Here is a 14,285-nt window from a genome sequence, read left to right on the forward strand (position 1 = left end):
TTGATTTTTTAACATATATTTGTAGTTAGAGAAATTTAAGAGGCTTATCCCTCAAAACTGTAAATACAAAAAAGTTGCACAAAATAGTTTCCCACCACAGGAAATTTATTTTGAGTGTCTTCATAGTTTTATTTTTGAAATACACCAATTTTTATACACTGCAGGAAAAACGAAAATAAATATTATACTGCAAATTTGCAAAAAAGCAGCATATGCATCAAAATAAACTATTTCCAGCAGTGCAATATGAGTCCTAAGCATCCCAGAAACGACACAGAAAGTCATAAAGTCAAAGATAACTTTTAAAAAGAGCAGTATAGGCCCTGAGGCCCTGATGGCAAAAAAGACTACATTTCTGCGAAAATGACGTCACTTCCGGTTTCGGGCAGGTAATGGCGGAAATGCAAAAGTTCGCGCTGACGTCGATTCCAACGTAGGAAGTGTTATGAACAGCTGATCGGATCGGTAAAGCGTGTTTCTGGAATATTATGTTTTTGTTCCTGCAAGCGCTTTTTATGCAGTTTTTGCAAAGCTTTATGTGGAAGGAAACCGTGACCTAGGACAAGCTGATGGCATAAGATGTAAGTACAACTCCTCCGGTTTCATATGCAAAAAAAAAATTTGCGCTAGCTTACGTGGTTGCAGTGCTACTGGGATTTAAAAATAGTTACGCAAAACAGAGCGTTCCCGCTCCGATCGGCTCTAAAGGGTTAAGGTTCTGCCATAGTGTTTCAATCAGGTTCTGGAGTTTCACTGTTCAATTCAATTCAATTCAATTTTATTTATATAGCGCCAAATCACAACAAAAGTCGCCTCAAGGCGCTTCATAGATACAGAGAAAAACCCAACAATCATATGACCCCCTATGAGCAAGCACTTTGGCGACAGTGGGAAGGAAAAACTCCCTTTTAACAGGAAGAAACCTCCGGCAGAACCAGGCTCAGGGAGGGGCGGGGCCATCTGCTGCGACCGGTTGGGGTGAGAGAAGGAAGACAGGAAGACTGGTCACTTAGTTATGCTGCTGTATGCAGCGGATTACTATATTTCTTCTGACTATATAGGGGCTTGTCTGATTCTTGGGGATTCTTTCAAAAATGTGAGATAAAGACCCTGCAATAGCACTGTGAGTCCAGTATTGTTGTGAATTGGTGCTATATACAGAAAACTGAATCTAAATCAATTCAACTGAACAGATTTCCTGGCATGCTTGGGAATCATTGTCCTGTTGTATGACCCAGTTCGGACCAAGCTTAACTGTTGTGGAAACGGCCTCATATTTGACTCAAGAATACAGAGGAGTTCATGGTAGACTTGATGACTGGAAGGTGCCCAGGTCCTCTTACTGCAAAAACAAATGGTAAATGGCCTGTATTTATATAGCGCTTTGGGGTCCTTAGGGACTAGTAAAGCGCTATATAAATACAGGGAAGTGTCTTGCCCAAGGACACAACGACCGAGACTGTCCAAGCCGGGGCTCAAACCGGCAACCTTCCAATTACAAGGCGAACTCCAAACTCTTGAGCCACAATCGCCCCACAAAAACAAACTAATCACTCCTATGCTACCATGCTTGACAGTTGCTATGAGTTGTGTGTCCTGATTTTCTGTGTTGGTCTTTACCAAACATCGTACTGTGAATTATTGGCAAACATCTCCACTTTGGTCTTGTCTGTCCAAATTTTTAATTCAGTTTCAATTATTTAGCGCAGAAATCACAACTGGTGCTTTATATTCTAATATAAAGACCCCGCAATAATCCTGAGAAAACCCCAACAATCAGATGATGTCCTGTTAGTGAGCAAGAAAAACTCTTCCAACAAGTAGAAGTGGGATAACTGGGGCTTGTATAGTCTGAGCTTACCTTGAGTATGCAGCCTTTCCTGACACCATGTGCATCCCTTAGCAGGTCAAAGTTGGACCGAGCAATCTCCACATTTTTTATACACCCCACGTAAGACCGGGATGCTACTTGTCGCCTAGCAACCAGAGAGATGGCATTCACAGGTGATAACACGGTTCTGGCTATATTATAATCACCTTTGTCTTCAAAAACTCACCTGATTGGTCTGGAAGCAGGAAATCCACCAATGAAGATAGGGTCAAGATCAGAGCGGTTCAGATCAGAGGCCTTTCCAGGAGAGTCCGCTTCCAACACTTCCTTCTCCGATGACTGGTCAGCTGCCATTATGGACAAGTAACCTGGCCACACAGAAAAATGTGAAATAACATTTAGCAGTGTGGACACGGAAGCAGCAGCACGAGTATTACTAGGAGTAATACCAGTACCTCTGCGTTTGTTCCTCTGCAGTGTGATTTTGTACCACACTCCAGTGTTGTACTTCCTGTTGGAGGTCAGCATCAGAGCACCAGAGCCGAGGTCAAAGGTCAAACGAATACGCCCCTCCACCAACTCCATGGACAGGAAGTCTCTCTGTCGATGACAGAAAGTGAGGTATGTGTATGTCTCCTTAAAAATAAGAAGCCCAGCAAAGACTGTAAATGTGTGTGTCGTACAGTGTTGTTGGAGGCCAGGTACAGCAACAATCCGACTGGAGACAGAGTTTTAAACTGCAAAACGATTAACGTGGAGGTAGACCGCAGAGACTTCTGGACCACTGAATAGCCAGATCCATCAAAGTGAAAGGAAGTTTCCTCTGCTTGGGGACTGTGAGTGACACAAAATACAAGTCAGAATTTGCATAAGGAATGTGCAGATTTAGCAAACTGTGTGTGTAACGTGTTTGTGTTGCGTCCATGTAAGTGCTGTGTACACGTAAATATGTTAAAACTTGTGTGAGTACCTGCTGAAGCAGCCGCCACACTCTCCCTCTGTATGGTCATAGTTCCAGAGTCCAATGTTCTGCTCATTCAGTGAAACTTCACCCAGGCAGCCCTGGAAGGTGGTCGATCGCAGTGCCGCAGGCCGCTGAAATCAAACACACCGAGTTAGCCCTTCTTCACCTGCACACAGACGTGCATACCTGATGTGTACCTGTGTATGAGCTCCCAGCCCTGCGATGTAAACAAAGCTGTTTTCGTCGATGTCTAAAACTTGGAAGGTTCCTGGTGATGTTGTTGTTACTGCTGGCAGCAGAGCTGACTCAGAATCCAGCTGATGGACTGACAGTGCAACATGTGATCCAAATCTGCCGGGATCATGACATTGTGGCATACACAAACACAGCTGTAAACCTATATTCACCTGCGTCTTCAATCGTGTGATTAGTTTAAATCGTTTCGTTTAATTTTGTGGGGTTTTTGTTACCGTGTAGCATTGATCTTTGTCCATCTATTGTTGGTGATATCCAGTCCAGGAAACTCAAGCCGGGTGCTGCCCGAGCCCACATCCCACAGTAGAGAAACCTGTCCATTATGCATCTCAGCAGCCAAGAAGTCCATCTGAAACAACAGCTTCAGTTAGGATGCAGAACGAAACCGTTTCTGTTACTACTCATTAACAGCAAGTTATTGTCTTTACCGTAGTGTTGCTGCCCAGGTAAAAGAGCAGGTTATTTGGAGTGGTCGTCTTCACGATCAGATTCAGAGTGTTGAAGTTACTGGACTGAATCGATGGTCTGTAGGAACGAACACAGCCTCTGTCCGCTTGCAGTGCCACCTTAATCTGACGATGTTACACCACAACACCATCATTATCAAGAGAAATTGTGAGGTCTTTACCTTACAATGTAAAGTGCCTTGAAATAACTGTTGTTGTGGATAATCATAGTCACAGGATTATCCATCCTGGTCACAGATGTCCTAATTCTCTGGTTTAGGCTGGCTTATCTAAACTGTTTGCTGTTCATTTCTTTCCTGTTTGAGGAGTTTTGTAGACATCTATAATGATTTTGGGACAGTGATAGAAGCCATTGTGCAAGTGTTTACTTACCGATGCTGCCTGTCTGCGGGCCTGATAGATCAGCTCCCGGATGTCAGACAAGTTTCTGCTCAATGTTTCTCCTAACATTCTCATTGGTTTTATTCTGTCCATCAGATGCTGTGTACGATATTCTGCCTCCTCCATCTTATGCTGCATCTCATTGGCTGAGCACACAGGAAACAGGAAGAGTTAGGCTAAAGCTGTCTTATTTAATGAATCATTTCAATGTAAGCAGCTATCTCCTGGAAGTTTTCAGTCTTTTGAATATGTCCCTTTTACAGCTGAAGGCCCCATCCAAAGTTGTGTTTCTTAATGTTTACAGGCCTCCCAAATACTGCACAGACTTTTTTAATGACCTCAGTGAACTGCTGTCTGTGATCTGTGTTGATTTCGACTGTGTAATTATTGTTGGGGATTTTAACATCCATGTGGACAACCCTCAAGACAAAGGGACTAAAGACCTGAGTAACTCTCTGGGCAACTTTGGGCTGACTCAGCATGTAACAGAGGCCACACATAATAGAGGACACACTCTTGACCTACTGATCTCCAAGGGCCTGAGCATTTCAGAGGTTACTGTGTCTGATGTGGGCTTGTCTGATCCTTGCTGTGTTTTCTTTGAAAGTAAAATTTCAGCACACACAAATACGTCAACAGCAGTGATCACAAAACGGTGTATAACTGAAAACAGTATTGAGATCTTTAACCAGGTCTTCCCATTAACACCTGACCTGTCCAGAGGTTCAGTCAATGAGCTCGTCAATAGCTTCAATGCTAAAATGTTAAATGTAATGGACACTATTGCTCCCATTAAGGTGAAGGTTATCTCTGGAAGGAAAAAGTCTCCATGGAGAAACTCCACACTGGTGAAAAATGAAAAAAGAGAGTGTAGGAAAGCTGAGCGCAGATGGAGAAAAACAAACCTCCAGGTTCATTATGACATCTATAAAGAGAAACTTCACAATTATAATTTACAACTGAGGAGTGCAAGGAGGTCCTACTTCTCTGACATCATCACTAAAAACAGCCATAATGCTCGGGTCTTATTTTCTACAGTTGACAGGCTAACAAACCCTCCTGTGTCAGTGGCAGCTGAACTTCATTCGACCATGGCCTGCAATGACTTTGCCAAATTCTTCACAGAAAAAAATCCAAAAAATTAGACAAGCAATTGGTACATCAACAGCAGATCCAGGATATGTACTGTGTCCACCGAAAAACTGTTTAAACACCATGAAACAGTTTCACCCTATTAACAGCAAAGACCAGGAGGACATCTTAGGTCAACTGAACTCCTCCTCCTGCTGTTTAGATGTCCTGCCAACAAGTTTTTTCAAAAAGGTCTCAAAGACTTTGGAGTCAGACCTGTTACAGGTCGTCAACTTTTCTTTAATATCAGGCGTGTTTCCAGAACCACTAAAAACTGCTGTAATAAAACCTATACTGAAAAAGGACAATCTTGACAAGACACAAATGAACAACTACAGGCCGATCTCAAATCTCCCATTTTTAAGTAAGATCATTGAAAAAGCAGTTTCTCAACAGCTCAATTACTTCTTAACACAGAATAACTGCTATGATGCCTTCCAGTCAGGTTTTAGACAGAATCACAGCACTGAAACCGCTCTGACCAAAGTGTTCAATGACATATGTCTGAATACAGACAGTGGAAAAATGTCAGTCTTAGTTTTACTGGATCTCAGTGCAGCATTTGATACAGTTGACCACAACATATTACTCAAACGACTGGAGAACTGGGCAGGTCTCTCAGGAACTGTACTAAACTGGTTCAAAACATACTTAGAAAACAGGAAATACTTTGTATCAATAGGTAACTTCACATCTGAGCAGACAAGTATCACATGTGGAGTTCCCCAAGGTTCCATCTTGGGACCCCTTCTGTTTAACATTTACATGCTCCCACTGGCACAGATTATAAAGAACAACAAAATAAACTATCACAGCTATGCAGATGACACACAAATATATATCACAATGTCACCAGGAGACCGAGGCCCTGTACAGGCTCTTGGTAAATGCAGTGAGGAAATTAATGACTGGTTGTGCCACAATTTTCTAAAACAAAACAAAAACAAGCTAAACAAAAACAAAACTGAAGTAATAGTCTTTGGTGCCAAAGAAAAACGATTACAGGTCACCAGAGAACTTCAGTCTATACACCTAAAAACCACAGACCAGGTGAGAAATTTGGGTGTAGTGATGGATGCAGACCTAAACTTAGAAAAACACATTAAGACAATAACAAAATCAGCTTACTATCACCTCAAGAATATTTCAAGGATAAAAGATCTGATGTCTCAACAGGACCTGGAAAAACTAGTCCATGCATTCATCTTTAGTAGGCTTGATTACTGTAACAGCATCTTTACAGGTCTACCTAAAAAATCAGTCAGACAACTACAGCTCATTCAGAACTCTGCTGCTCGAGTCCTCACTAAGACCAAAAAAGTGGACCACATCAGTCCAGCTCTGAGGTCTTTACACTGGCTGCCTGTCCGTCAGAGGATAGACTTTAAAGTTCTGATGCTGGTCTATAAAGCTCTGAATGGTTTAGGACCAAAATACATCAGTGACCTCCTGACCCAGTATGAACCTTCCAGATCCCTCAGGTTATCTGGATCTGGTTTTTATCAGTTCCCAGAGTCAGAACCAGACACGGAGAAGCTGCATTCAGCTTTTATGCTCCATATATCTGGAACAAACTCCCAGAAAGCCTCAGATCAGCTGAAACACTCAGTTTATTTAAATCCAGGTTGAAGACTCACCTATTCTCAGCTGCATTTGAATAAAGCACCAAATCCACACTTTTAAGCTTAAATTTCAAAATGGACATTTTAACTACTGATTTTATCTACTGTTCTGATTTTATCTACTGTCTTTTTAATCAATTTTAAATCATGCTTTTTATTGTTTTTGTTTTTTAATGTCTCTGTAAAGCACTTTGAATCACCTTGTTGTTGAATTGTGCTATATAAATAAACTTGCCTTGCCTAAAGATTTGGATTTTTATGAAACAAATCATTTGCGTAAAATCTTAATGACAAACCTGCAGTGTGTGTAAGAGTCATCAGCTGACTAGTCTCCCTCAATGTATTGTTAGCGTTTTCCACCAAAGAAGAAGAATCCTTCAGCTGTGCTCTGAGTTTCTGCAGCCGCTGCATCGCCTCCTGCAACTTGGAGTGCGCTGCTGCAGCCTGAATCTGGGTCTGCTGCAATGCCTCAGAAGAACCTGATAAACACGAGTATCAGTATTGTATTAGTATCACTGTTTCAATACGTCAGTGCATTAGTACATCACGCATATCAGTCCTTTTACCATTTGAAAGGCTCTGTAACGCTTTGACGGGCTGACGGAGAAGGAAGCTGGAGTTATGAACACTGTCTCTGACAAGTCCAAGTCTGATAGTTACCATGGAAACATTCAGCTGCAGGTCTAAATAAAACAAAGAGGAAAAAGTTTCATCTAAAAGTAGTAATTCAGTCCACACATGGCTGATGTGCAATGATAGTCCAAATCATTGTTTCATAAACAGAAACATTATCACACCTTCAGCCGCACTGCTGATTCTTCGGCTTTCTTCCAAAATATCAGAGGAAACTTCCAGCTTTGCTCTGCCTTCTTCTGACAGTGGCTGCTCCGATTGAACACTCTGAAATACAAATACATGTAGGTGTTATACATTTGCATACCAACAGCCTCTCATTTACCTTATTGCACTGCTGTCTCAGGCCAAATACAGACTTACCATGTTTAGAGCTAAGGAGGCAGATACTAGGGCAACTGAAGCCATCTGATGGGCAGAGTCAACTCGTTCTGTGATGTCACTGTCAAACTGAGCTAGCTGACTACCATTCTGAGACACGTTACGCACTGATGACAGAGAACTGAGAGAGAAGAGTTTTTATTTCAGTGGGAAAAAACAGCAGGAGCACACAAACAGAGGAAGAGGAACACAAAATACCTGTGCAAGGAGAGAGCATAGCTCTGCAGCAAGTGGGCATGTTTCTCTGCACGGTAAACATTCTCCAGAGCATCGTTTTTCTTCAGCCCCATTACCAAACCATTCACCTGTTTCCTCAGGAGGGGGCGCCACTGATCCAGCTCAGCAGCCAACATCTCAACCTGCTGATCAGTGTGACATAATTATTATAGCAAGCGTCTGCTGGAAAGCTTTATTATTGACTACTATAGTTTCTCTTACTCTGGTGTGGTTTGTTAACTCCTCCGTTAAACTGACAGCATTTTCAAGCAGCAGCTGGCTGTCCTCCATTTGTGAGTCCAAAGACAGACACGCCACACTTAGGTTCTGATGGCCAGACTGACAGAAAGAGAGAGAAAGAATAGCAAAAAGACACCTTTGAATTTCAGAAGAAAGCATTCAATGTTTTATAACGCAGAGAAACAGCAAAAAAAAACAAAAAACCTTGAGCTCTGCTCTAGTCTTACTGACCTCTCAATGCTTTTGACTACAACGCTATTTTGAACATAACAAACACAACAAACTCCACGCAGATTGGCCCTAGCCAACAGGAGATTAGTGATGTTCAAAAACTAGTTAATGCATTTACTTCTTTTATTTTATGTCGAGGTTATATTATCAGGCTATTCTAAAGGTTTCCTGAAAGGCCTTCAGGTGATCCAAACTGTGCCGGGGAGAGACTACAGGGACTAGACCAGGGGTGGGCAACTCCAGGCCTCGAGGGCCGGTGTCCCTGCAGGTTTTAGATGTGTCCTTGAACCAACACAGCTGATTTAAATGGCTAAATTAGCTCCTCAACATGTCCTGAAGTTCTCCAGAGGCCTGGTAACAAACTAATCATGTAATTCAGGTGTGTTGACCCAAGGTGAGATCTAAAACCCGCAGGACACCGGCCCTCGAGGCCTGGAATTGCCCACCCCTGGACTAGACTATGATCCTCAACCATGTGCAACTATGCTCTGCACTTCCAGTTTGACTTCAGGAATATTTTTTTAGAGCAATCCAGTAATTTCACTTCAGCCTGTGGTCTGTATATGTGGACTTACCTGATATAGCTGCAGCAATGTGTGTGCAGTGTCCAGCAGAACGTTTGTTTCTATGTTGTGCTGCACTGCATCATTCAGCGTTGTGTTTGCATGTTGCAGTGTTTTAATGTCAGCAGTAAGTGAAGTAGAGAGACGGCCAAGCTTGTCGCTAGTGGCCACACTGCTGGACAGGAAGTCGATCTGCACCGATTGAAAGAGAGACTCCGAAAGCCTGGAGAGAGAGAGAGCATGTTACCGCTGTCCTTGTGTGTTTGTGTATCAACTATATTGCTGTGTTGCTCAAACAGACCTGAGCTCCTGATTGGCTACAACCTCTGCAGCTGTTAGGTTTACATCTTTGATGCTGTTTAATATGGACTCTACGTCCTCCAGCAGATGCGTCTGATTGGCTGAACCCAGTCCTTCCTCTGCAGTCTGATTCAGGTGTGCTGCTTCCCTCTGAAGCACTACATCAATTACAGTTTTCACGTTTGATTAAAAACAACTTGTTTGCTGTTGGTAATGGTGTCTTTGTTGTTTCATTAATTAATGTGTCATTAAGCATTCATTATTCATCATTCTGATATTCTGTTGTTATTTACCTTGAATGTTGTTTTGAAGTCTGGTGATGCCCTCCAATAGGAGCGCGCCTCGGGAAAAGCTGTTGTTTGTGGACACGTCCACTATCTGGACATCGTTAGACAGACTGTTGACCTAGCCAATCAGGAATTGGGAAAAATTTTCCGATGGGATGGGAAAGAAGTTTTAAAAGACCAGTCAGTTATCAGATGTGGAGAGTACGAAAGTGTGGAGAGTACAAAAGTGTTCAGAGCTAGCTAGCAGCTAACTCTAGAATTACTGCAAATGTTATCCACTGTTCCAGGACCCAGTACCATTCTCACATTGTTTGCAATGTGCAATGTATTACAGTAAAAACTAAAGGGGTGAAAACACTTTGAGTGACACACAGAAGGCCTGGAGCCTGGGGCTCGCTCGGGCCACTTCGGGGGTGGGGTGCCCCCGGCCTCTCGGCCTGGGGCTCGGTCACTCAGGCACAGCTGGCTGCCGGCGGAGCTCACGGGCGCGTCACTGCAACTCCCCCTGGCTTCTGCTCCGCGGCTGCTGAGTGAGCCCTCATCTGGGACTCTCCTCAGCTCTTTCTGGGACAGTGGCGCGGCTGCCCCTCTGTTGGTCTTCCTTGGTCTCTTGTGTTCTGGGGGCCTCTGGATGTCTGGAGTTTTGATCTCCTCCATACCTGCTTCATGCCCTGGAAGACGGGGCTGTGGCCCCCCCACACCCTCTAGCAGATCATTACATGAAGGAACCTTTTAAAAAAACAAGCGCGTCCATGCTCACAGGTGTACACACGGGTGATCACACCCACAAACTACACCCTTTTTGGCTCCTACCTCAAAGCACACTGTGTTCTGTTGATCTTATGTGCTGCACAATAATGTTTAATGTTTAGTATTTACTTTCATATTCCCATATATCATTGTGATGTTGTTTATTCTATTACTCTTGTTCTCTTCTGCTTGTTTTCTTTTTTCTTTCTCAGCAGGTGATCCAAGTCATTGATATATGTATTTTTTTCTTTTCTTTTTTTTTTTTCTGCCCGTTCTGTTGGTTTTTGTTTTTTGCCCTTCTCCCCCGTCCCTCTTCTCAGCTGTTTCTCTTTCCCTCTTTCTTTCTCCCCTTCTTTCCCCCAGTCAAGTCTGTCCCGTATTCAGCAAGTGAAAATAAAATAAACAATAAAAGGTGAATCAAATGGACCATTATGGCAAGGCTGGGATGGTCAATTTGGTAAAGTAAATCCGTTGGGCATCTTTCTTTGCCTTTAGACAATAATTCTGATGGCAAAAGAGCCAAACGGGACAGGCAGAAAGAAAAAAAAAAAAAAACTAAAGGGGTGAAAACACTTTGAGTGACACACAGAAGGTGGTGTAATGAACCTTTAGCAGACAGGCGGGTGTGCCTACCTGCTGCAGTAGAGAGCCGAGCTCAGAGGTCAAATAATTTAGACCTTCTTCCACTCTAGACGTGGACACTATAACAGAGTTGTTCTGTGAAGACACCACCTGGGGAGACATGTCGTCATTATTTCAGTATGTCGTACATCTTGACATGAGCAACAACTTAATCACATTTTTGTACCTGCATTTCTCTGGTCTGATTCTCCAGCAGCCACAACTGCCGGTATGATGACATTGCAATGGTACTCAGGTTGAAAAACAGGAAGTGATTGTGCAACTCATCCAGGTCATCCAACAAGATACCAGTACATTTGTCATCACATGCTGGAAATAAAAAAGAACATGTTAGTCGCGTGTCTCATGTTAGTGTGTGTCTGTGTGTGTGTGTGTCTAATGTATTTACTCACACACGCACTCGCCTTCCTGGAAGATGCTCCTCTTTTCACACTCATTACATGACTGACCTTTGACCCCATCCTTACATTCACACTCTCCAGTCAGCACGTCACACAGCAAGTGGAGGGAGCCCCATGCACTGCAGCTACACTGTGAACACACACCGCCTGGTACTGATGGGTTACCATAGTAACCAACTGAACACCTGGAGGATGGCAGTGTGAAAACACAGCAAGCAAATTTTCACAATAAAAGTTGCATTAATTAGATGACGACTTCAGTATATAACAAAGGGTCTAAAGACAGATGTGACGTAATGATCTCACCTCTCACAGTATCTCCCTTCATAGCCAGGCTGGCAGGCAGTGCAGCAGAAATCACCTGCTGCTCCTTCCAAAATGCAGGTGGGACTAAAGCTGCACACACACATACAAAAATAACAACATGCCAAAGCTGATCAATACCAAAATTCTGTATTATATCCAGGCATTAATAAACATTAAATATAGCAAGTATGTTTGTATTTTGGACTGTTTGTCAGTTGAAACAAGTTTTTTAAAGTTACTTTGATATAAGTCTGTGAAGGTTCTCAGTCATCCAGGTCATCGTAGTCAAAGGAGCTTGCAAAGAAAAGCGTCTGGACTTCTTTAAGTCGCTTGAAGACGTTTCACCTCTCATCCGAGAAGCTTCTTCAGTTCTAAGGTCAAATGGTGGGGATACTCCCACTAGGTTTAAATCTGGGACTCACCACCATTTGACCTTAGAACTGAAGAAGCTTCTCGGATGAGAGGTGAAACGTCTTCAAGCAACTTAAAGAAGCCCAGACGCTTTTCTTTGCAAGATCCTTAGACTACTTTGATATAAGGTTTCCACTTTTTGCTGTTTAGGAGCTGGGCCTAAAAGACACAAGCTTAACTTAGCTCATGTATCTTAATAGCCTGTTATATAATAAGCATCATAGGCCTAATTAAGTTTATTTTATATAATAGCCATGCTAACATATCTAATTCCAGCATTAATTTTAAAACTGTGACATTTTAAAACAATTTTACACAATTTAAGAATCATTAAGAAATGAGGCGCAAGATGCTCGATGAAGGTGTGCACCTGTTGTTCAGCAGGGGGCATGCACATGGTGAGCAGTCGCCGATGGATCCTTTGACACTTCCATAATAACCTGAGGCACATTTCTCACAGCTCTGTCCGCTGGTGTGATGCTTACAGTCCTGTGTGAAAAAATACAGACTCTAGTAAATTCTGCAGTCTCTTGATATTCTGCGCTGACTATGGTTCTGTCTTTAGTTTGCAATCTCCTCTAAAATGCTCGTATGAATCAGTGTTAGCACGTTACCTGACACTGTCCCGTCTCAGCATCGCACTTTTCGCTGTGGTTGTTGCAGCGACACCGAACACAGGGGCGAACAAACATCGACTTCTTGCTCTGCGGTGACAACTCAGACTGAGGTTGACGGAAATATCCTACGTCACAATCCTGCAGAAGGATACATGAGAGAGGCAGAGATGTGTCAGGAAATGTCTTTGGTGATGGTAGACGTAGTTAAGTGAACTGGGCCTCACTCTGCTTAGTGTAGGAGAGAGGTGCACGTTTCCTGCCAGCCAAATTCATCTGTGGGCATTTCGTCTCCCTTGCAGAACTGCATGCAGGGATTTCTCTCTGCCTCCAGCACATTCTGTCTGTTCATGTCCATCTCCAACCTCTTCTACTTCTACTGACTTGCCTGTCCCATTCTATGTGAGTCCTTCCTTGGACTGGAAAGATATTTACAGTACAAACAGTCTTTATTTTATATCTGTTTTATTTTTAACTTCTGCTTTATCTACCTCACATCCATACTTATGACATGATCTAATTTTAATTAACAGAAATGTCTACAGCCTATGCAAGGACACTGGAACTTCTGGAGAAACCCGGACCAGCAGAAATCCACACAGGAAGCTCCCAAATATGTTTGACCCCAGAACCTTCCTGCTGTTAATACAACCGTCCAAAACCATTAACAATACAAATACAAATTCAAATATAAAAATACAAACAGTTCCAGAAAAACATGTATACTGTGTAAAAATTTTTTTTTTTTAATGTGCAATGATTTGCAAATCGCATACACCCAAACACAGAACATAGAAAGCATATCAAATGATTAAACTGGGAAAATATTTCAAAAAACTTTAAATATGCCTATGTTTACCATGTTCAGCCATGAACATCTGGGAGTAGGCCAGTTCTGGACTTTTGGGAGGGCTGCTGTCCCATTCTTGTCTCATAGAAGATACTACTTCAACAGTCTTGGGCCTTCGTTGCCAGATTTTTGTTTTCAGTTGTTGAAAAGTCTGGACTGCAGGCAGGCCTGTTCAGCACCCAGACTTGTCTACTGTGAAGCATTGCTGTTACAATACAGGCGGTGTGCAGTTTTGCATTGGCTTGCTTAAATATAATCAAGGCTTTTCATGTAAACAATGTAATCTGTATATGACGTATATGTTGCTGTAAAACCTTACTACACCTTTTAGCAGTGATGTTGCCTGTCCTGTGTAAGCTACCAATTCCATAGGCACTATTAGAACAGTTTCCACTTTGTCTCACTGCATTTTGAATTTGGCCCAGAGATGATGGCAGATATTCTTTTATAATGAGTATGTATGGCCTTTTCTTTGTATGACACAGCTCAAACATGAATTTCAGGATTGCGGCGCGAGCATATACAGTGTTTTCTATGACATGCTTATTTGTAATGCTGTGGCACCTGAGGGCCCAATGAATTTTCAGTCTTATCCTCGCACACGCATGATTCTTGGAGTCCTTTGATGATATTATATACTGACGAGATTTTCAAGGCTGACGGTCATTATTTTGAAATTACTCAACAATTAGTAGAGCTGGATGTATTGAGACCGGTCTTGGTCTCGAGACCACTTTTACGTGGTCTTGTCTTGGTCTTGCTGTTTCGGTCTTGCTGTCTCAGATCGACATAGTGGTCGGGAGATTTGG

At 42.6% G+C, this 14,285-nt stretch overlaps 1 protein-coding gene across 3 annotated transcripts in view; it reads right to left on the reverse strand.

Annotated features, from left to right (window-relative positions):
* lama1 (laminin, alpha 1) overlaps positions 1–14,285 on the reverse strand; it is a 36,709-nt gene that overhangs the window by 7,367 nt on the left and 15,057 nt on the right. The window contains exons 30-53 of one of the 3 annotated variants that reach the window (XM_040047056.1): positions 12,627–12,767; positions 12,383–12,501; positions 11,602–11,691; positions 11,287–11,480; positions 11,061–11,203; positions 10,886–10,984; positions 9,509–9,620; positions 9,217–9,373; positions 8,928–9,138; positions 8,104–8,220; positions 7,864–8,024; positions 7,648–7,786; positions 7,449–7,551; positions 7,218–7,334; positions 6,948–7,130; positions 3,890–4,044; positions 3,479–3,622; positions 3,266–3,399; positions 2,993–3,146; positions 2,802–2,926; positions 2,515–2,665; positions 2,287–2,431; positions 2,058–2,199; positions 1,862–1,976 (exon numbers count right to left, since the gene is read on the reverse strand). In XM_040047056.1, coding sequence (XP_039902990.1) covers positions 1,862–1,976; positions 2,058–2,199; positions 2,287–2,431; positions 2,515–2,665; positions 2,802–2,926; positions 2,993–3,146; positions 3,266–3,399; positions 3,479–3,622; positions 3,890–4,044; positions 6,948–7,130; positions 7,218–7,334; positions 7,449–7,551; positions 7,648–7,786; positions 7,864–8,024; positions 8,104–8,220; positions 8,928–9,138; positions 9,217–9,373; positions 9,509–9,620; positions 10,886–10,984; positions 11,061–11,203; positions 11,287–11,480; positions 11,602–11,691; positions 12,383–12,501; positions 12,627–12,767 — 3,351 coding nt within the window. Of the gene's footprint in view, positions 1–1,530; positions 1,977–2,057; positions 2,200–2,286; positions 2,432–2,514; positions 2,666–2,801; positions 2,927–2,992; positions 3,147–3,265; positions 3,400–3,478; positions 3,623–3,889; positions 4,045–6,947; positions 7,131–7,217; positions 7,335–7,448; positions 7,552–7,647; positions 7,787–7,863; positions 8,028–8,103; positions 8,221–8,927; positions 9,139–9,216; positions 9,374–9,508; positions 9,621–10,885; positions 10,985–11,060; positions 11,204–11,286; positions 11,481–11,601; positions 11,692–12,382; positions 12,502–12,626; positions 12,768–14,285 lie in introns of those variants that run through there. The other 2 variants (XM_040047055.1, XM_040047057.1) reach the window with 2 other exon arrangements.

The sequence above is a fragment of the Simochromis diagramma genome, unplaced genomic scaffold (genome assembly GCF_900408965.1).
Source record: "Simochromis diagramma unplaced genomic scaffold, fSimDia1.1 OVJJ01000715.1, whole genome shotgun sequence".
Taxonomy (NCBI): Eukaryota; Metazoa; Chordata; class Actinopteri; order Cichliformes; family Cichlidae; genus Simochromis; species Simochromis diagramma.